The sequence below is a fragment of the Macaca fascicularis genome, chromosome 12 (genome assembly GCF_037993035.2).
Source record: "Macaca fascicularis isolate 582-1 chromosome 12, T2T-MFA8v1.1".
In the NCBI taxonomy this organism is placed as follows: Eukaryota; Metazoa; Chordata; class Mammalia; order Primates; family Cercopithecidae; genus Macaca; species Macaca fascicularis.
This window is the reverse complement of record NC_088386.1, coordinates 66,894,936-66,917,657: the sequence shown is the minus strand read 5'-3', so window position 1 is coordinate 66,917,657 and position 22,722 is coordinate 66,894,936. Positions and strand designations below refer to the sequence as shown.

Sequence of the window (22,722 nt, the reverse complement as noted above, 5' to 3'; positions counted from 1 at the left end):
CGTGTTAGCCAGGATGGTCTCGATCTCCTGACCTCGTGATCCGCCCGTCTCGGCCTCCCAAAGTGCTGGGATTACAGGCGTGATTGTTAAGATAACAAAATTAGGCTGGGCGCGGTGGCTCATGCCTGTAATCCCAGCACTTTGGGAGGCCAAGGTGGGCAGATTATGAGGTCAGGAGATTGAGACCACGGTGAACCCCGTCTCTACTAAAAATACAAAAAATTAGCTGGGCCCAATGGCGGGGGCCTGTAATCCCAGCTACTTGGGAGGCTGAGGCAGAATGGCATGAACCTGGGAGGCAGAGCTTGCAGTGAGCCAAGATCATGCCACTGCACTCCAGCCCGGGCGACAGAGTGAGACTCCGTCTCAAAAAAAAAAAAAAAGATAACAAAATTAGAAAGTTGTTTGCCATGATTATATTTCTCACAAAAATTGGCTAAACTATTAAGATAGAAGCAGATTTACAGGGATAGGACTAAATATCCCACATTTTGACACATTTTGAGAGAATTAAAGCTCTGTAGTTTCAACCTTTTATCAAAATATAATATTAAAGTTATTCACTAGTAAATATAATTGTCATAAATGATAATGTATATGTTTAACAATATTTAATTATCAAGATAGTAGCTAATAGTAAATATAATTCATAGTGAAATAAATCTTTCTTTTTCCTCTTTATTTTAGTTAAGTATGAGAGAGAAGCTAGTAAATACTGGGACACATTTTACAAGATTCATAAGAATAAGTTTTTCAAGGATCGTAATTGGCTGTTGAGGGAATTTCCTGAAATTCTTCCAGTTGATCAAAAACCTGAAGAGAAGGCGAGAGAATCATCATGGGATCTTGTAAATACGAGTGCTACAAATTGTTTCTCAAGAATGCACTGTCCTACTATGCCTGAAGAAAAAAATCATTATGAGAAAAGTTCTGGCTCTTCAGAAGGTCAAAGCAAAACAGAATCTGATTTTTCCAACCTAGACTGGATTGTTTCCCGGTAGCAATGCCACTTTCAGGATACTAGAGGTACTGTGCTTAAGGGACAAAAATGGGAGGTGACAAATAATTTGAAAATGTACATTCTGTATTACTTTATTGATAATGCAGATTTTTTTTCGGTAGAGAACTATCAAATCTAAATAAGCATTCAGTATACTTTGGTGCATAAATAATATTTAAGGGACTCATGTCTTTCAATCAGTCAAGTTTTAAGCTTGTGGTTTAAATTGGTTTTGTTGTGCTTTTTTTTAAAAAAAAATTGTCTGTTTTCATTTTAATCTGAGGTTAGTTTTAAGTACCAATGAAGTTTTGGCCTTAATTTTTACTCTTTGTTATTACCCCTTTTTAGGCGAAATAGAAATAAGTGAGATATATAATTTGCTATAATCTGGTGTAACCTTGGTTTTCTATTTTTACAACTAAACCCTGTCTTTCTGATTTTAAAGGCAATGTATACTGATTAGAGAAAATTTGCTAACGAGGAGATAAATTATCACCAATCCTATGAACAAAGGATTTAACCACCATTAACATTTTAGTGACCTTTTTCTTCTTTTTTTTTTTTTTTTTTGAGACGGAGTCTCGCTCTGTCACCCAGGCTGGAGTGCAGTGGCCGGATCTCAGTTCACTGCAAGCTCCGCCTCCCGGGTTCACGCCATTCTCCTGCCTCAGCCTCCCGAGTAGCTGGGACTACAGGCGCCTGCCACCTCGCCCGGCTAAGTTTTTGTATTTTTAGTAGAGACGGAGTTTCACTGTGTTAGCCAGGATGGTCTCGATCTCCTGACCTCGTGATCTGCCCGTCTCGGCCTCCCAAAGTGCTGGGATTACAGGCTTGAGCCACCGCGCCCGGCCTTTTTTTTTTTTTTTTTGAGACAAGAGTTTTGTTCTTGTTGCCCAGGCTGGAGTGCAGTGGTGCCATCTTAGCTCACTGCAGCTTCTGCCTCCTGGGTTCAAGCGATTCTCCTGCCTCAGCTTCCCGAGTAGCTGGGATTACAGGCGCCTGCCACCACACCCAGCTAATTTTTTTGTATTTTTAGTAGAGACAGGGTTTCGCCATGTTGGCCAGGCTGGTTTTGAACTCCTGACCTCAGGTGATCCGCCCGCCTTAGACTCCCAAAGTGCTGGGATTACCGGCAGGAGCCATGGCGCCCGGCTGACCTTTTTCTTCTTTTGTTTATTACTGTACATGTATTCTAAGTTTTGTTTGTTTCTATTTAACATGGTATCATAAGCAGTTTTCACTATCTTTAAAAATTCTCTATATTTTCATGGCTAGAAAATATTTTACTATGTGGAGTACTATAATTTTACCTATCTATTTTCACACTACTGGACATTTTAGTTGTTTTCAGGTTTTCTGAAGCAAACATCTTTGGGTATAGACTTTAGCTGCATTTTCTTTTATTGTTTTAGCTTAGATTTTCTAGTTCATAATTTATGAAGTTTTTAATACTTTTAAAACATATTGCCCACTTGCTTTCTAAGAAGTTGTACTAATACCATTCTATGATGGTGTATGTCTGTTTCATCACACCCTCATTGATTGAAATATTATTTTAATGTTTCCCACTTTGTTAGACAAAAATTGTGCCTTGTTTTAATATGCATTTCTTTGATTACTAAGTAGGTCACATAATTCAAATGTTTAGAATCATTTGTACTTCTTTTGCGTTTTGTCCATTTTTTTTCTCTGCTTATCCTTTTCTTTCTAATGAGCCCTGCCCTTTATCATATATATTGCAGTTTTCTTCACAGAGTATTGGTTATTTTTTAATTTGGTTTATTTTGGGTTTTGTTGTGTAAAAATTTTAAACGTTTCCATAGTCAGATTTCTTAATGTTTATTCCTGTGATTTATCTCATTGCTTTTGAGTTTAGCAAACTCTACTAAACCCAGAGATCCAATGAGTCTAATTGTTTTTTTGTTTAATAGAAAATCTGACATTGGTGACAAAAATTTAACCTTGCTTTTTTGATATTTGCTTGTTCTTTTGATTTTAGGTTGGTTGTGGAGCTGGAAATAGTGTGTTTCCAATTTTGAACACTTTGCAGTGAGTTTTAAGAGTTTTCTTTCTACAGAATTTTACATATTTATGGAATGTTGAGAAATTCTGGGAAAATATTGTCATGTGTGTGCCAGTAGTGTTTCTAATTCTTATATGAACAGTGGCTCAAGCAAATTTCAAAAGAAATGTCTTAATCTCAATGTCTACTTTCATGTGAACTGGGAATTACTCTGAACATAGTGTTTCATAGCCATGGGTTGTCCATCATTGTTTTGAAGTAATTTTTTAAGCTTATGTGTATATGTATGAGAGAATAAGAAAAGAGGAAGCGGACCAGGCATGGTGGCTCATGCCTGTAATCCCAGCACTTTGGGTGACTGAGGTGGGTGGATCACTTGAGGTCCGGAGTTCGAGACCAGCCTGACCAACACAGTGAAACCCCGCCTCTACTAAAAATACAAAATTAGCCAGGCATGGTGGCACATGCCTGTAATCCCAGCTATTTGGGAGGGTAAGGCAGGAGAATCTGCTTGAACCAGGAGGCGGAGGTTGCAGTGACCCAACTGCATCATTGCACTCCAGTCTGGGCAACAAGTGCAAAACTCAGTCTCAAAAAAAAAAAAAAAAAAAGAGAAGTGAGTTCATCCTTCCACTGAGCTGTGAACTGCTAAACTTCAGAGCTTATTTACTCTTCCTGGATACTTAGATGTCATTTTACATATAGAGAACTGAATGTAAAGCTTACAACTTAACCCTCATTTTGTCATCCCTTCTGAAGCAACACCCTATGTAAGATGTTTGCATGCCAAATCATTGTGTCTAGGCTTAAAATTATTTGGAGGTAGCAGCAACTCATCCTAAGACTCAAAAAAGCAGCTGGGCGCAGTGACTCGTGCCTGTAATCCCAGCACTTTGGGAGGCCGAGGCAGGCAAATCACAAGGTCGGGAGTTCAAGACCAGCCTGGCCAATATGGTAAAACCCCATCTCTACTAAAAATACAAAAAATTAGCTGGGTGTGGTGGCGGGCACCTGTAATCCCAGCTACTCGGGAAGCTGAGACAGGAGAATCACTTGAACCCATGAGGTGGAGCTTGCAGTGAGCTGAGATGCACCACTGTACTCCAGCCCAGGCAACAGTGCAGGACTTCGTCTCACAAAAAAAAAAAAAAAAAAAAAAAAAAGCAGAGTTTGACTACAGAGACGGAGATTTGCTCCAGGCTCACCCTTCCTGTTCAGCATTTCACCTGTGTCTTTTACTCTTTCCATGATGAACACACAAAACTCTTCAAACACCTTTTATCTATGGCCAGTCTGCCAAGCTCTGTTCTTTTTTAAGTTTACACATTATTTTTCCATTATAAAATCAGCATTAGCACGTTGCAGAACATTTCCATTAGAGGGAAAGGGGAGGGAGGGAATCACTCATCATCCCCATCATCCTAACATAGCCAATGACAAAATTTTTGTTTTAATTCCTTTCAGTCTTTATGCATATTTTTAAATGATGTGATCTTTTAAATTTTTTATTATGAAAATGTAAAAGCATCTGGGGCCTGGTGCGGTGGCTCATACCCGTAATCCCAACACTTTGGGAGGACAAGGCAGGCAGATCACTTGAGGTCAGGAGTTCAAGACCAGCCTGGCCAACATGATGAAACCCTGTCTCTACTAAAATTACAAAAATTAGCTGAGTGTGGTGGTGCACACTTGTAATCCTAGCTACTCAGGAGGCTGACGCAGGAGAATCGCTTGAACCCGGAAGGCAGAGGTTGCAGTGAGCTGAGATCACACCACTGCACTCCAGCCTGGGTGACAGAGCAAGAGACTCTGTCTCAAAAAAAATTTTTTTAATAAAAAATAAAGCATTCAGAAAAGCAAAGAGTACAGTGAATTTCCATATGCCCACCACCTCAATTCAACAATTACCAATATAATGCCAACATCATGACACTTTGTCTTTGATTATTTGGGATATAGTTCCCAAAACTTAGTATACTCTCTAATATTGTTGTAAATCTAACATAATGAATAGCGAGTAATTCCCTACTATTATTTAATAACCAGCTACTGTGGCCAGGCATGTGTGATGCTGGTAAATTTACAGTTCTGAATGTCCTTTCTCTTTGTGTTTTTGTTAGTTTTGTTTTCCTTTTTCTAGTTTCTGGGCTGAAATTTCCAATTTCCTTATGTCACATACCCATATTCCTTTACCCCAGTGATCTCTGAGCTTATAATACACATAAATACACTACAATGGCAGTTGATTGTGTGTTATTTTATGACTGATCTCAAGGTATTATTTAGCGTGTCATTTCTTTATGCCTTGTCTCTCCAACCACTTTTTATATTCCTTAAGGCAGAGGGCATATTTTATCCTAATCTGATTTCCCAGGTTGCCTAACAGTACAGCATAGTTAGAGCTCAATACATATTACCTGATTAATATCTCTGATTCCCCCACTTGCTAGTTATATTTTTCACCTCTCTGCTTCTCCCTTCAGCTTGTAATTGCAAGCTCTTGGTTCCTCACTCCCTAACTCCTTCTTTTTGGCTGTGTCTTTCTTTCCCTCTTACCCGTGTTTTAGAAATTACTGTAGCTCAATAACCTGAGATAATTAATTCATCTTTAAAAGGCAACCAGTGATTAGCCTTCCAAAGGAATGATTAGACTTTTTTTTTTTCTGCTTAAGAAATTATGTTTTACTACTTTTAGAGAGTATAGGATTAATGTTTTACATTTTCAGAATATTTTACCATAATTAGACCTCTAAAATGAAGAGGTCATATCATTCTCCAAGGATCATTTAATTCATAAACCCCTGCCAAGAGAGTCCTTGGTGGTGTGGTGGTAGTAGTGATATTTACACCTGTTTGCTGGGAGAAGGGCCAAGGTAGTCAGCTGATTTTACAGAAAGGTTCTGGGAAGTCATTGAGTGGTCACAAGACATCAACCTGGGCTGCTGATGCAGTGGGAATTCCATCTCAGAGGTCATGCTGCCACCCTGGCAGGACACATGGCAAATGGCACATGCTTTCCTTTAGCTCCTAGACTGTTCTATATCTTATGGGTATTCGGTTTTTTACTGCCCACAGGTAGACTGCAAACCTTTTATAATGAGCTAGACATACCAGTGTCCAGAAAAGCATTTTGAGCTATATGGAAGTTTTTTGGGTTTTGTTTTGTTTTGTTTTGTTTTAGAGGACTATGTTAGTGTTTAAGTTCCTGGAAGGCAAAAGCAATCTCCTTTAATAATAATAGTGACGATAATAATAGCAACAACAATTATAATAATGACTAACATTTATTGAGTGCTTACTCTGAGTCAGACACCTTTCTGGAAACTTTAGCTATAAGAATCCATTCACTTCAAACAACCATCTTAGATGCCATGTTTATCTCTTTTTTAAAGATGAGGGGACTGAATTAAAGAAGAGATTAAGCAACTAGCCCAAGGTCACGCAACTAAGTAGTAAAGCTGAGAATCAAACCTTAGGCAGTCTGGTTCCAAAGCCCTTGCCCTTAACCTTTAGCCACATAGTGCTACATGTATCTGAGTGTTTGCTGATAACATTTCAAATATATTTCAAACCACCCAGCAAATTACAAGTCACAATTACATGGATTTCATAGGAAACAACAGGGGAACATGTAGAAGTAAAGTGCTATTTTTGTTTGACAGATGAGAAAAGACCAAGCAGTACAAGTTTTAACTTTGATTCAGTAACTTTGATTTAACTTTGATTCAGGTTAGCTTTTCATAAACAAATCCTATTCATCATACTTTAACTTATTTGGATAGATCTTAAAATGAATGCAAATCCCTAGTGCCATAGAATGAGTGAATTATATGTTAACATAGTTATTCATCAATGAGTTGCCTTTAAGAATATAATCTGAGGCCAGGCACAGTGGCTCACTCCTGTAATCCCAGCACTTTGGGAGTCCGAGGTGGGTGGATCACCTGAGGTCAGGAGTTTAAGACCAGCCTTACCAACATGGTGAAACCCCATCTCTACTAAAAATACAAAATTAGCCGGCTGTGGTAGTGCATGCCTGTAATCTCAGCTACTTGGGAGGCGAGGCAGGAGAATTGCTTGAACCCAGGAGGCAGAGACTGCAGTGAGCCGAGATCGTGCCATTGCACTCCAGCCTGGGCAACAAGAGCGAAACTTCATCTCAAAAATAAAAAAAAGAGTATAACCTGAGCCTGGGTCAGATTTTGCTAAATGCATATTTGGGCTTGTATTCCATATTTACTTAGAAGTTCGCCTTGCTTGGAATGCTTCTTGAGTCAGATTAGAAGTCTTAAAGATATGCTTCAAGGCCCACCTTTTTATCCTGCCATATACCAGTTTGGGCTCTCAGGATTAGTGCTGCTTCTCATCCCTGCATGTGACTCCCACTTCTAAACTCTTCAACCATTTCCCCTTCTTGTCACTTAACGATATTAACCTCCTCCTTCAGAAATTTTAAGACTTATACCTCAGGGTGCTGGCCCTCTCCACACCCCTGTAGAAGTTGTATAAAACCAATTATGTTGCCAACTAGACTAGAAAACCCATGAGAGCCAGGACCATCCTTACTGTTTAATGACATGCTGAACTCTTTCTGTAGTTCAGACATGGTACTAAGCAACATGATGCAATGATTATTTGATACCAGCATACAAAGTATAATCAGGAGGAGTACTGGCCTACAAATTTCAGAGTATATGACTGCCTTAGTAACCATGAACCAGCCATCATTACTGAATTTCAAATAAAGGCCAAACAGAACATATTTAAGTTAAGAAGAGGCCAATTAAAAATCATATCGCCTATTGGCCAGGCACAGTGGCATGCATCTGTAGTTCCAGTTACTCAGGAGGATGAGGCGGGAGAATCACTTGAGCCCCAGAGGTCGAGGCTGCAGTGACCTGTGATTGTGCCACTGTGCTCCAGCCTGGGTGACAGAGCGAGACCCTGTCTCAAAAAAAAGCTGAGGGGTGGGGGTGGAAATACTTATTAACGAGTCAGACCTACAGTTTCCTTTCTTCTCTAGTTTGAGCATTTCTGGACTCCAGATATAAATATTTCTCCTGGCCGAGCACAGGGGCTCACACCTATGATCCTGACAGTTTGAGAGACTGAGGCAGGAGGATCATTTGAGAACAATAGTTCAAGACCAGCCTGGGCAACATGGTGAGACCCCATCTCTACAAAAAAATCTAAAATTAGCTGGGCATGGTAAGGCACATCTGTAGTCCTAGCTACTCAGGAGGCTGAGGAAGGACAATCGCTAGAGCCCAAGAGCTCAAGGTTATAGTGAGCTATGGTCGCGTTACTGTACTCCAACCTGGGGAACAGAGCAAGACCTTGTCTCCAAAAAAATAAATAAATATTTCTTCCATCTTCATAGGAACTCTCCAGAGTCCTTTCTGTATTGTTGTGATTTTGCTTCTGGAGCTGGGGAGCTCATAAAGGTATGCTACTCCCAGGAATCATACCAACTGATGCCTAAGGTATTACCCCAGAAAAATAAAAGTTGTTTTGATTTTAAGATCACTAGAGGTGGGGCGTGGTGGCTCATGCCTGTAATCCCAGCACTTTGGGAGGCCGAGGTGGGCAGATCACCTGAGGTCAGGAGTTCGAGACCAGGCTGGCCAACATGGTGAAACCCATCTCTACTAAAAATAAAAAAATTAGCTGGGTGTGGTGGCACATGCCTGTAGTCACAGCTATTCGGGAGGCTGAGGCAGGAGAATGGCTTGAACCCGGGAGACAGAGGTTGCAGTGAGCCAAGATCACACCATTGCGCTCCAGCCTGGTGACAGAGAAAGAATCTGTCAAGAAAGAAAGAAAGAAAGAAAGAAAGAGAGAGAGGAGAGGAGAGGAGAGGAGAGGAGAGGAGAGGAGAGGAGAGAGAGAGACAGAGACAGAGACAGAGAGAGAGACAGAGAGAGAGAGAGAGAGAGAGAGAGAGAGAAAGAAAGAAAGAAAGAAAGAAAGAAAGAAAGAAAGAAAGAAAAAAAGAAAGAAAGAAAGAAAGAAAAAAGGAAAGGAAGGAAAGGAAAGGAAGGAAGGGAAGGAGAAAGGAAAGAAAAGAAAAAAAAGAAAGAAAAGAAAGGCCAACAGCACATAAGAAATGACCAGAAAGGGTACTGACCTACAAAATTTAGAATGTATACCTGCCCATGAATAATTGTAGTCCAAGCAGAACCTCTTTAAGTTCAGAAACAGCAACCCAGAGCAGACCTCTAATAATACTATCTGCTAACTCAGAATACCCTCCTCTACTTTTAAAGTTAAAAAGGGATTGCGAAGGATATTTGTTATCAAGGCCAAGAGCTAGCCTTAATTTTTTTAGGGCAGCTGGAAATAAGCTAACAATACTGAATTGGAAAAAAGTGTTCAGATTGACAGAGGAAAGGCTTTTGGGAGAAAAGGTTAAAATTTTGACCTTTTTATTAAAAAAAAAAAAACCCGGAAGTCTACTAAGTCCTCTTTTTGCTTTCTGTTCCTTTATCATGACAGTCACACTCGTCCTACAGAGCAGCCCAGTGTTTTGCCTTTGTTCATGATGTATGTGATGATGGCTTACCTTACCCTTTTCCAGATGGGATCCTGGATGTCATTCTCCTTGTCTTTGTGCTCTCTTCTATTCATCCTGACAGGTAAATGAAGACGAAAGGGCAAAGCAGATGTGTAAAGCTCCTTTATCAGTAGTGGTTTTCAGAACTATCAAAGCAAAAATGACAATTTTTGAATTTATTATTTAGTGAGCGACATTATGTATAATATGGAGCCTTTTAATGGCAGTTTTTCCTTTCTTCGTACTTTTAGACAGAAACTGGTCAGACTACTTCATTAATGAGCTTTCTGTCACTGTCAGAATGAAGTGAGCATATTCTGGCAAGACACATACCTATTAAAAGTGACAGTGCTTCAAGGAAATTACAAATTCAGAACAATCTAATAGACTCCCAAGAGGGAAATTGTACTTGGCGATCAGAAACAAACATCTTTAGTGTAGTGTCTTCCTGAATGTTCATGAAGAGGTGGGCTTGGGATCTGTTTGGCTTCACACAGGCCTGTTGATGGGCTTTAAAAATTTTGTTCTAAAGAAGCACACTAGGGAATTAGGAGTTATTAAGATTTGCCAGATTATCCTTGGACCTTTATGATCTAAGGTTAGCCTGATGCCATCATTTAAATATTTATGACTTAAAGTTTCATACAGTGTTTTAAAACTATAAACATAGCTTTTCTCCAGAGAGAAAACATAAAGAGATATTACCAGCAATTAAAATGATTACGTTTCTTAAATCTTGCCACCTTCTATGTATTAAAGGGTAAGTATCAGGTCTGTGCTTTCATAAGGTTTCTTAACATTGGGTTCTCATAGTTTCCTGGTAGGAGATACAGACTTGGCATCAACCACTTTTTGTTTGATGAGTATGATGACCTTTTTCCATAGAAACTGAGTCACCATGTGCTTATTTCTTTGCAATTAAAAGGCCACTAGGACCTTTATAATTCTTTTACTTCCCATTGAGAAGTGAGCACTTTGATTACTTGTAGAAGAATAAATTCCATTTCCAAATAAATCTGAAATAAGATACATTAGCACCTAGTGAGGTATGTCAGGTTTTATGAAGCTACTGTTTCCTCCCAGTTTCTATAACCTATTTCTTTCTGCTAATCTGTTTAGACTGTAGGCATTGTTCAGGTACTAATAGAAAGATGTCATCTATGTGTTTGGTATCCTCATATGAACAGTTAAAAGGATGGAGGAGGCGGATAGAGAACAAGATTTCCCATTTGATACCCATAACAAGAAACATTTAAATTCTACACACAGCCACAAAAAGACTATTTGAAATTAGTTCAGATAATGTATTTTCTCGTGATTTGAATTGAATGTTAAAGAGAAGAGAAAGGCTGGGTGCAGTGGTTCATGCCTATAATCTCAGCACTTTGGGAGGCCGAGGTGGGTGGATCACCTGAGGTCAGGAGTTCCAGACCAGCCTGGTCAACATGGTGAAACGTCGTCTTTACTGAAAAATATAAAAATTAGCCAGGCATGGTGGTGGGTGCCTGTAATCCCAGCGACTTGGGAGGCTGAGGCAGGAGAATTGCTTGAACTCAGGAGGTGGAGGTTGCAGTGAGCTGAGACTGTGCCATTGCACTTCAGTCTAGGCAATGAGAGTGAAACTCTGTCTCAAAAAAAAAAGAGAAGAGAAAGCAGATGCCTTGGGAAGATTGTGTCTATCATATAGCATTTCATTCTATTTATTATAAAATGAATTTAGATGTATCATGACAGTGACCACTGTCTTACCTACATAGAAATGATCGAAAAATAAGGTGAATGAATAGAAAAGGGACAATAGTAAATTTTTTTAAAAGGCAAGGCAGGCCGGGCCGGGCACGGTGGCTCACCCCTGTAATCCCAGCACTCTGGGAGGCTGAGGTGAGCGGATCACGAGGTCAGGAGATGGAGACCATCCTGGCTACCACAGTGAAACCCCATCTCTACTAAAAATATTTTTTAAAATTAGCTGGGCATGGTGGTGGGTGCCTGTAGTCCCAGCTACTTGGGAGACTGAGGCAGGAGAATGGCGTGAACTTAGGAGGCAGAGGTTGCAGTGAACCGAGATGACACCACTGCACACTGGCCCGGGCAACAGAGCAAGACTCCATCTCAAAAAAAAAAAAAAAAAAAAAGGCAAGGCAGGCCAGGAGCAGTGGCTCACACTTGTAATCCCAACACTTTGGGAGGCCGAGGCAGGAGGATCACTTGAGGCCAGGAGTCCAAGACCAGCCTGGCCAACATGGTGAAACCCCCATCTCTACTAAAAATAGAAAAATTAGCTGGTTGTGGTGGCACAGGCCTGTGATCCTAGCTACTGGGGAGGCTGAGGCAGAAGGGTCGTTTGAACCCAGGAGGTGAAGGTTGCAGTGTGCCAAGATTGCACCACTGCACTCCAGCCTGGGCGACAAAGCAAGACCTTGTCTCAAAAAACAAATAAAAGGCTGGGTGCAGTGGCTCACGCCTGTAATCCCAGTACTTTGGGAGGCCAAGGCAGGTGGATCACCTGAGGTCAGGAATTCAAGACCAGCCTGGCCAACATAGTGAAACCCCGTCTCTACCAAAAATACAAAATTAGCCGGGTGTGGTGGCACACACCTGTAGTCCCAGCTACTCGCGAGGCTGAGACAGGAGAATTGCTTGAAACTGGAAGGCAGAGACTGCACTGTGCAGAGATCGTGCCACTGTATTCCAGCCTTGAGCAAGACAGAGTGAGACTCCATCTCAAAAAAATAAATAAATAATAAAAATACAAAAATTAGCTGGGCGTGGTACCACACGCCTTTGATCCCAGCTACTCTGGAGGCTGAGGCAGGAGAATTGCTGGAACCTGGGAGATGGAGGTTGCAGTGAGCCAAGATCACGCCACTGTACTCTAGCGTGTGTGACAGTGAGTAAGACCCTGTCTCAAAAAAAGAAAAAACTAAAGGCAAGGCAATGTCTATAGTGTCACTTAGGACTATAGTAGTAGATTCAACCCCAGAAAAGTTCTAGAAAAGTAGCATCTTGGTAGCTTGGAAAATTCAGGCACAAATAAGTGGCAAGCAATTTGGCTAGATCCTGAGTCTGGAGGACCCAGCTTAAATGGGAATAAATTGTAGGTGGCTACAAAAGAAGAGTGAGTTGTCCTTCTTGTCACTGAAATGGAAGTACACAATATTACAGAGCTGGCCGGGCACAGTGGTTCACACCTCTAATCCCAGCACTTTGGGAGGCTGAGGCAGGCGGATCACAAGGTCAGGAGATCGAGACCATCCTAGCTAACACGGTGAAACCCTGTCTCTACTAAAGATACAAAAAATTAGCCGGGCGTGGTGGCAGGTGCCTGTAATCCCAGCTACTCGGGAAGCTGAGGCAGGAGAATGGCGTGAACCCAGGAGGCGGAGCTTGCAGTGAGCCGAAATCATAGCCACTGCACTCCAGCCTGGGCGACAGAGTGAGACTCTGTCTCAAAAAAAATAAGTAAAATAAAATAAAATAAAATATTACAGAGCCAAGCATAAAGCAGGCAGTCTATACATTTTTTGTCTCTTCTTTTCCTTTTCCTCTCCCTCTATCCAGAGATAAGTGAAGACAGCAGAGTTGGCCCAAGTAGGGTGAAGAAAGAAAAGGGGCTTCATACCATTCCTGTCTTGTCCATCTCACCCCCAGCCCACCCCCACCTGCAGTTCTCAGGAATTGTATCGGGAGCTGCACTATGAACCAAGATGAGATTATCAAGAAAAGTAGCTCCCCTTCCTTACCTTTATCCTCAACCCCAGACATTAAAGGATAGCTGAGAGGAAAGGATGTGCAGGAGGAGGCGGCTACATTTTAAAGTGTTTGTTTATTTTTCTGCATTTTAGTTTCATGCTTGTTTTACTAACAATTACAGAAAGATTTTGCTATGTACATAAAATATTTATCCTGAAAGTGAATATTTTAAGGTTTAGATATGATTTTCCTTCATTGGCAAAGCCTACTATATAAGCACAGTGTGAAAATAACCTGTAATAAAATAAACAAAAAATACGTTTCTTTTTTTCTTTTATGTCCTTATGTTCTAGTTCTTTAAAAAGGGCTTTTCACCTAATCATGCCACCTCCTTCTGTCCTACTTCTCTCTTATTTTATAGTTGCTTTCATTTTCTCAGTATCTGCTTCCTTCGTAATATGACATAATCTGAGTTTTACCTCACTATTCCACTGAACAATGTCTTAATTGAAAGGAATTTACAGATTATCTGATTCAAACTTTTCATTTTTTTCAAATAAGAAAACCTCAGCAGCTTTAAGTAGCTTAGATAAGGCAGAGACAACAAGGACTTAGCACACAAGCTTGCATTTACCATTCTCTGCCCATGGCAGACATTGATAATCGATTTTGTACTCTGTAACTCCCAATGAGCTTTATGAGTCCTTCTCAGAGCTCTGTAGGCAGCCAATGCCGTCACTCAGAATGAATATGAGATCTGAAATCTATGCCATCCCTGGCCCATAATCACACATAAAGCCATGAACACTTAGCGAAAAACACTAAATCAAGAGCAGCTATAAGGGATTACATTTGACTGAAAGCCAGATAAGTAGAATAAACAGTAAAGGAGAAAAGCAAAGGCTCCCTGATGTTGAACTAGGCTTGGAATGTGAATAAAATTTAAATAGGCAGACAGTAAGGAGGAGAGAATTCTTTGAGGAAGAACCATGTGAGCAAAGGCAGAGGCTGCTCAGGGCCAAGCATGACAGTTTGGCTAGGGGAGCTGCTTCAGATTGGAAAACTGTTGGAAAGATTAATTGGGGTCAGTAGTAGGAGATCTTAAGAGCTCAACTAAGATACTAAAATTTTATCCTATGGATTAAAATCATGAAAGTTTTTGAGCAAGGAGATGATTTGACAAAATTATCATTTTAAACAGAATTATTCATCGATAACATGCAGGAAGGATTGACAGGGAGAATAATACAGCGTGTTAGGAAGCAGATTTGTTTCCAGGCCTCAGGATATAGAGGTTGGTACTAAGGGAGTACCAATGGGAAACAAAAAAGACAGGAAATATCAAAGATGTCATTAAAAATAAAAATTAAAGAGGACATAGAATTTTATGGCCAATGGAGAGGATAGTGGAAGAAAAATAATTTCTCTTCATGAGGTGAATGATGGTGGTACCTCTGAACTAAATAAAGAAGTCAAAAGGAGAATGAGCTCATTTTGGAGGAAAGATATTCCCTCTTTAGATATGTACCCTGGGATGGCTTTGTCATATTTTTTATCTTGCAAGAAAAATGAAGCACACTCAGTTTTTATCTGTCTCAGAACTACCTTCATTTTCTGTAAGTACCAGGAAACATCTGTGGTTTTGAAGTTTAGCTTTGACACCATACATCAAGCTCTGTGAAGTTACCACTCTGGCCATTTGGGTGATTTCTTGATACTCTAGGACTTTTGAATCTAGTCATTTAGCAAGTTGGTATTCTTTTTTCCTTCTTTACAAAATATTTTTATTTTTGTTAGCCTTACGTTTATGGTTTAGATTTCTTTGGCCTTATCAAGCTTTTCTTATTTTGTCTTCAACAAAGTTAAAGCTAGCATATAAAACAAGATTTCTACAAACTGGGTATCTTTTTAATACTTTGTTTTCAAAGGATGCAAGGTGTTGTAAACCGACTGTCCAAGTTACTGAAACCTGGGGGAATGCTGTTATTTCGAGACTATGGAAGATATGATAAGACTCAGCTTCGTTTTAAAAAGGGTAATAGTATATTCAGTTTGAGGTTATTTTTAAGTGTTCTAAAGATGCCTTGATTATATTTCACATCAAAGTATTTAGTTGTTGTTTCTTTTTTTTAAGGAATACCCTTAAAAGTCTCTCTTTTCACAATTTTTTTCAGAATGTTGTTTATCTGAAAATTTTTATGTTCGAGGAGATGGTACCAGAGCATATTTCTTTACAAAAGGTATGCTAATCTACAAGAGGAAATGATTGGTCATAATTGTTCTTGTTAGTTATTATCTCATAGATTATAGCTCAGAAGCTATAAAACTGAGGCTTCTATCATTGATTAAGCATTAGATGTCTTCATACTTTGATGCTTATAACTGGTCTACATAAAAGGTTGAAAATGGCCGTTTATTTTTTAATCTTTTTCCAGTTGAAACTGCTTTAAAGAGGCTCTTGTTTTACCCTCATACCCAGATGAAGGTGAAGGCTGTTCCATTTTGGAGATATTGTTAGCCTAGATATGAAAAAAATTGATGATATACCACAACCAGAGGAGGATATTTGATAAGTTTATAGAAAATTACTTATCTTGGCCCATCACAGGGGTGCTCACCTGTAATTCCATCACTTTGGGAGGTGAAAGTGAGAAGATTGCTTGAAGCCAGGAATTTGAGACCAGCCTAGACGAGACTCTGTCTCTACAAAACAAATTTTTTTAAATTAGCCGGGCTGGTGGTGCATACCTGTAGTCCCAGCTACTTGGGAGGCTAAGGTGGGAGGATCACTTGAGCCAGGGCAGATGAGGCTACAGTGAGGTATGATTGGACCACTGTGCTCCAGCCTGGGCAGCAGAATGAACCTTATGTCTAAAAAAACAGTACATTTTCAAAATAGAAAGAAGGAAAATTACTCATCTTTAGCTAATTTCTCTCTTTTTTTTTTTTTTTTTTTGAGATAGAGTCTCCCTCTGTTGCCTAGGCTGGAGTGCAGTGGCACAATCTCAGCTCACTGCAGTCTCCACTTCTCCAGTTCAAACGATTCTCCCACCTCAGCCTCCCAAGTAGCTGGGATTACAGGCACCCACCTCCATACCTAGGTAATTTTTGTATTTTTATTAGAGATGGGGTTTCACCAGGGTGGTCTCTAACTCCTGACCTCAGGTGATTTGCCTGCTTCAGCCTCTGAAAGTGCTGGGATTACAGGCATGAGCCACTATGCCCAACGAATCTCTCATTTTTAAAAATGCATTTCTGACAGTGCCAAGTAAATGCTGCATTCAAGGATTTTCCCAAATTTATGTGAGTACTTTTATAATCTGCCATTTTGGGTTTTTGTAAACCAACAAAAACTCAGAAAGGGAGCACGTTTCAAAATATTGAAAGCTGCAACCAATAGTTATATATATTTGTTGATGTCTGCCGTGGCAGTCTGTAAACAGGTGTATTTTTATATGCATGGTGTATTTTTGTGAAGTAGAAGAAACTCGCTTGGTTTCATTGGTTTCCTTCACCAAATTGTTCTAAAGAGTATTTCTTGTATAAATGAAATATACATGGTCAGTTACTCCATCGATGTTCTATTCCTTACCTCCCCCATCCCTAGTCACATGTCATATCTTTTATTGCCATTTTTGTCTCACAGGGGAAGTCCACAGTATGTTTTGCAAAGCCAGTTTAGATGAAAAGCAAAATCTGGTTGATCGCCGCTTACAAGTTAATAGGAAAAAACAAGTGAAAATGCACCGAGTGTGGGTTCAAGGCAAATTCCAGAAACCATTGCACCAGACTCAGAATAGCTCCAATATGGTATCTACACTCCTTTCTCAAGACTGAACTTTGTAACATGTTAAGGTACAAAGCCAGAGGACTGCTATTCAAGGACTACTATAAGTCTTTCGTTTCTCAAAAGACAATGAGAAAAAAAGAAGAGAATTTGTGTTTCCTGCTGTTTTGTCATAGGTGAGCTCCTTTGTACATTTTAAGCACATGTAAGTGGTTTGGCACAGTGTGCCTTTTTCTGTGCTTTGAAAACTTGATATGCCGAGCTTGTTTGAATTTATTACATCTAACCATTTTGCTTATTTCTTGAATTTTATAAGCATTCAATTAAATTAGTATTATGTCAGGTAATTTTTGAGAAATCGTCACTTGACATTTTTTGCAAGTAAAAAAAATTGTTTGTTTGTTTGGGCTTAGAAAACCAGTTCCCAAACACAGTCTGACTCTTCCCATTGTCATCTGATTGCAGAGAGAAAGCACACCTTGTTTCCAGGGAAAGCTACAACAAGCCCAAAGTCAAAGTGTATTATTTTTTGTCTTGTTGTTGTCTATTTTCTCCCACTTTTTTTTCTTTAATTCAGGGGCTGACACCTGAAATCGAATTTTAGTTCCTCTTTCCTTTCCTAAAATTGGGGAAGTATAACCCATGCTAACATTATTTTCAGGCTATTCTTAGATGTACATGTTGTTAGGCCAGGTGTAGTGGCTCACACTTGTAATCCCAGCACTTTGGGAGATTGAGGCAGGCAGATCGCTTCAGGTCAGGAGTTCGAGACCAGCCTGGACATGGCGAAACCCTGTCTCTACCAAAAATACAAAAATTAGCCAGGCATGGTGGCACATACCTGTGGTCCCAGCTACTCGGGAGACTGATGTGGGAGGATCGCTTGAGCCTGGGAGGCAGAGGTTGCAGTGAGCTGAGATCGTACCACTGCACTCCAAACTGAATGACAGGGTAAGACCTCATCTCAAAATTTTTTAAAAAAAGATATGTAAGCTGACAAGCTCTTGTATCAGGGGCTTTTGACCAGAGCAACTTCATCTTGAATAGGGACTGTGTAAAATGAGGCTGAGACCTACTGGGCTGCAATCCCAGGAGGTTAAGGCATTCTTAGTCACAGGATGAGATAGGAAGTCAATACAAGATACAGGTCATGCAGACCTTGCTGATAAAACAGGTTGCAGTGAAGAAGCCGGCCAAATGCCACCAAAACCAAGATGGCAATGAGAGTGTCCTCTGGCTATCCTCACTGCTACACTCCCACCAGTGCCATGACAGTTTACAAATGTCATGGCAACATCAGGAAGTTACCTATATGGTCTACAAAGGGGAGGCCTGAATAATCCATCCCTTGTTTAGCATATAATCAAGAAATAACCATAAAAATGGGCAACCAGTAGCCCTTGGGGCTGCTCTGCCTATGGAGTAGCCAAGCTTTACTTTTTTTCTTTTTCTTTTTCTTTTTTTTTTTTTTGAGATGGAGTCTCGCTCTGGCACCCAGACTGGAGTGCCGTGACATGATCTCAGCTCACTGCCAGCTCTGCCTCCTGGGTTCACGCCATTCTTCTGCCTCAGCCTCCTGAGTAGCTGGGACTACAGGCGCCCACCACCATGCCCGGCTAATTTTTTTTTTTGTATTTTTAGTAGAGACGGGGTTTCACCATGTTAGCCAGGATGGTCTCAATCTCCTGACCTCACGATCCGCCTGCCTCGGCCTCCCAAAGTGCTGGGATTACAGATGTGAGCCACCATACCCGGCCTATTCTTTACTTTTTTTTTTTTTTTTTTTTTTTGAGACGGAGTCTGGCTCTGTCGCCCAGGCTGGAGTGCAGTGGCCGGATCTCAGATCACTGCAAGCTCCGCCTCCCGGGTTCACGCCATTCTCCTGCCTCAGCCTCCCGAGTAGCTGGGACTGCAGGCGCCTGCCACCTCGCCCTGCTAGTTTTTTGTATTTTTTAGTAGAGACGGCTTTTCACCGTGTTAGCCAGGATGGTCTCGGCCTCCCAAAGTGCTGGGATTACAGGCTTGAGCCACTATTCTTTACTTTCTTGATAAACTTGTTTTCACTTTACTGTATGGACTCAATTCTTTCTTGCACAAGATCCAAGAATCCTCTCTTGGCGGCTGAATCCAGACCCTTTCTGGTATCAGTGGTAAGCTCTGTTTAAGACAACTGTCATACCCAAGAAAATTCTTAAATTGTGGCAGTTAAAAATGTATTTATCCCCTTGAGGGCCAGGCGCAGTCACTCAAGCCTGTAATCCCAGCACTTTGGGAGGCCAAGGAAGCGGATCACGAGGTCAAGAGTTCAAAACCAGCCTGACCAACACTGAAAAACCCCATCTCTACTGAAAATACAAAAAAAATTAGTCAGGCGTGGTGATGGGCACCTATAATCCCAGCTACTTGGCAGGCTGAGGCAGGAGAATCACTTGAACCCGGGAAGCAGAGGTTGCAGTGAGCCGAGATCAATCACACCACTGCACTCCAGCCTGGGTGACAGTGCAAGACTCCGTCTCAAAAAAAAAAAAAATTTATTTACTCCCTTGCTTCAAAAAGGACATAAGTTGACTTGCAAATCACATTTTGTAGAAATGAAGTTTTTAAGATTGGTCTCGTACTCATTACATAATATTTATTGACTACTTACATATTGAGTGCTGAATTCTATGCAATAATACAAACAATAAAGACCTAGCCTTGTTTATGCTCTTCAGGGAGCATAAATAGAGTCCAGCTGGCAAAACAAAATGTGTATATCCCAAACCTGTAAATCATGATATAAGACAATATACAAACAAATACTCAAATAGGGAACTTACAGCAGAATTTGATTATGAATCACAGAACCTAGAAGAAATGAATACTCTCTTGAAAGAACCATCATTGGAATAATTCAGTTCCAACTGTTTTTTCTTTCTGAATTCACTTAAAATCCAATTTTCTAGAAGAATATCATTGGTCCAGCTTTAGTCATTGGTTCATCTCTTAACAGGCTGGGGCAGGGCAGCTTAATTGATGGTGCCACCAGAATGGGCAACATGGCGAAAACCCTGTCTCTCCCCAAAATACAAAAATTAGCCAGGGATAGTGGCACGCACCTGTGGTCCCAGCTACTCAGGAGTCTGAGGTGGGAGGATCTTTTGAGCCTGGGAGGCAGAGGTTGCAGTGAGCTGAGATTGCACCACTGCACTCCAACCTGGAATGGAAGGAAATTTCACTTCCTGGAATGGAAGAAAGTTCTTCAAAGGAAAATGAAGACACTGCTATCAAAAAAAAAAACAGGGGAGGGATGCTGTCCAGTCACACCCAACACATCCTATAGCAGTGGTAGCGGTAGTAATAGTGGTTCCAGAGAGAGTGAGAGAGATCAGCTCTGAAAAAGAATGGAAAAGAATCAGGTTTCTTGGGGGAGGTAGGTTTAGACTAGTTCTTGAGTCTACGTTCTCAGCAGATGGTGAGAAAACAAGTGTGGTGTGGGATATTAATGATGAGGAATAGGTAGAAAAGACGGGGAGGGGGTCATCTTGTTGATAACCTAGAATAGCAGGTATATTGACTTCTCGTCTCTGAACTGGAGCCATCTGAGATCAGTTTGTTTTTGCTTTATCCTAGACATGGTGTCTTATAAATGTATTGAGAGAGGTTGAGGAGTTGTCTATAGAATGGAATGGAGTGAGGTCAGAGATCAATGGCAAGGAAGAGCACATAAAGGTTTTTCCACAAACTTGCCTTGATGGCAAGTCCGCAAAAGTACAGTTATCAAGCTTTCTGTTGAAACATGGATAAGTCAGTAAATATAAATGTTAAAATTTGTCCAAGACTCTTAACTCAGTTGTATTTCATAATTAAAGTATACATTAACAAGCCAAACTAGTCATGAAAGTATTACATACAATAAGGGTAGTTTAGATAAGTTAATGTTGCTATGGGAACCCCAGCAGATCTCCTTGTGTCTCCATTTAAAAATCATGGCCCAAGGTGGTTTTAAAAACAACAGAAGGTAAAATTATTCTCACATTCTCACACATGTAAATTGTACTGTCTCTCTCAGTTCTAAATAGCGGATTCAAGCCAGCCTCTTGACTGGCACAGTAAAATTCAGCTTCGTGTCTTTCTATAATGTATTACAGCATGTGAGTTAACCTTTAGAAGCTTCAAAAATACATCAACCAAATTTGGACTGTGAGACACAAACTGGTCTCTTTTGGGCTCTGTCCAGCATAGCCTTCCTATTCCACATGGCTGCGCAGCAGGGCCATTTCCACCAGTGTCTTCTGCTTGCCTGGTCAGTCTTTCTCTCTCTTAACCTACCTACAGCTTCCTTCTCAGGGTTTGCTGCTAGACGGAAGTGTAGATTTTGGCACAGAAAGAAAAGGGAAAGACCTATTTGGAATTTTGTCTATAGATGTTAAGAAATCATGAAGTGTTGCAAATGTAACTGCTTGGTATTAGTTTAAAATATTTGATAACTGCATGAAATTCTAATTTACCCCTCACATCCATAAAGCTAGGACAGCAGTTGGTTAGGCAGAGTTTGATACTTAAAAATTCATCTTCTGAGAGAGCTGAATTTCAAACGGACCATTTTCTTTCCAGCAGTAAAAGGTGTATTATTTCATCTTCTTACAATACAGAAACAATGGAATATATTGTTTAAATGCACCCTTCATTTTTTTTCTCCATTTCTAAAAATTCACTTTTGAGCATCGTCCAAATGTAAAAATTCTCACACATGAGGAACTATTTCCAAAGGTTGTGAGAAAGTTAAGATAACAGTTTCTATTATTAAAAGTTTTGCATTCGGTATGACACATTTGCCTGTATTGAAACACCCATTTAACATTGACTTCTGAGAACTTATTTGCTTTGCCTCTCTCGGTTCCATATGCTTTGTCTCCAAATTGTGAACACGTCCCTGTTTCTATCCGGGTGTGATTCTATGTCGTTGCTGTACTCTAGTTGGTACGTGAAAATTCACCCATATGCAGATAGCTGCCCTCTTGGAGGCAAAACTTAAAGCTATCAGAACCATCTGGATTGTTAAACCCCAAAACTTCCAACTCATCAAAGTCCTGAAGCCTGAATAGATCATACATTGTTACTTCTAATTGGTTTTGATGTTTGTTATGCTCCTCACAAGTGCAGATAACTTCACATTTGCATCGCTAATAGACCTCTTCAAAGCCTCTGCTCCTCCTGCTTCCTGCCTCTATTAGTCATCGGGAGACTCAGTGTTGGCGTGGGTATTTTCCCCGCTTGTGAAAGTGCACTGTCAATTCTAGAGCATCGAATATATGTGAGGTATTGTTATTAATCTACAAGGCAGTACACACAGTATTCCAGCAACAGAGACTTTTTCAAAGGTTTTATGAGACATTATAAGAAAGACAGTGTCTTTCCATGGAAAAGAAAGTGTTGCCTCAGAGTCAAACAGGAAGCATGGGTCCTAGTTCCTATTGAACTGCTTAGCTGATCTTAATTTAGCTCTGAATGCTAGATTTTGTGTATACTATACACATTATTAATCCTCAAACTCCTACAAATTCATTTTGATGATAACCATTTACAGAAGAGATATTGGGTAACTTGCTCAGGATATCATATCTAATAAATAACAGAGTCACAACTCGGACCCAGAACTCTCTGATTCCAAAACCTCTACTCGC

General features: G+C 40.3%; 1 protein-coding gene across 1 annotated transcript in view; it reads left to right on the top strand.

The window, feature by feature from the left end:
• METTL8 (methyltransferase 8, tRNA N3-cytidine) overlaps nt 1-17,400 on the top strand; it is a 102,137-nt gene extending 84,737 nt beyond the window's left edge. Inside the window, 8 exon segments of the mRNA XM_045368290.3 lie at nt 688-982; nt 984-1,026; nt 3,000-3,049; nt 8,404-8,467; nt 9,519-9,658; nt 15,198-15,304; nt 15,444-15,509; nt 16,916-17,400. Coding sequence (XP_045224225.2) covers nt 688-982; nt 984-1,026; nt 3,000-3,049; nt 8,404-8,467; nt 9,519-9,658; nt 15,198-15,304; nt 15,444-15,509; nt 16,916-17,106 — 956 coding nt within the window. The 3' untranslated portion in view covers nt 17,107-17,400.
• Nucleotides 17,401-22,722: the final 5,322 nt, after the last annotated feature.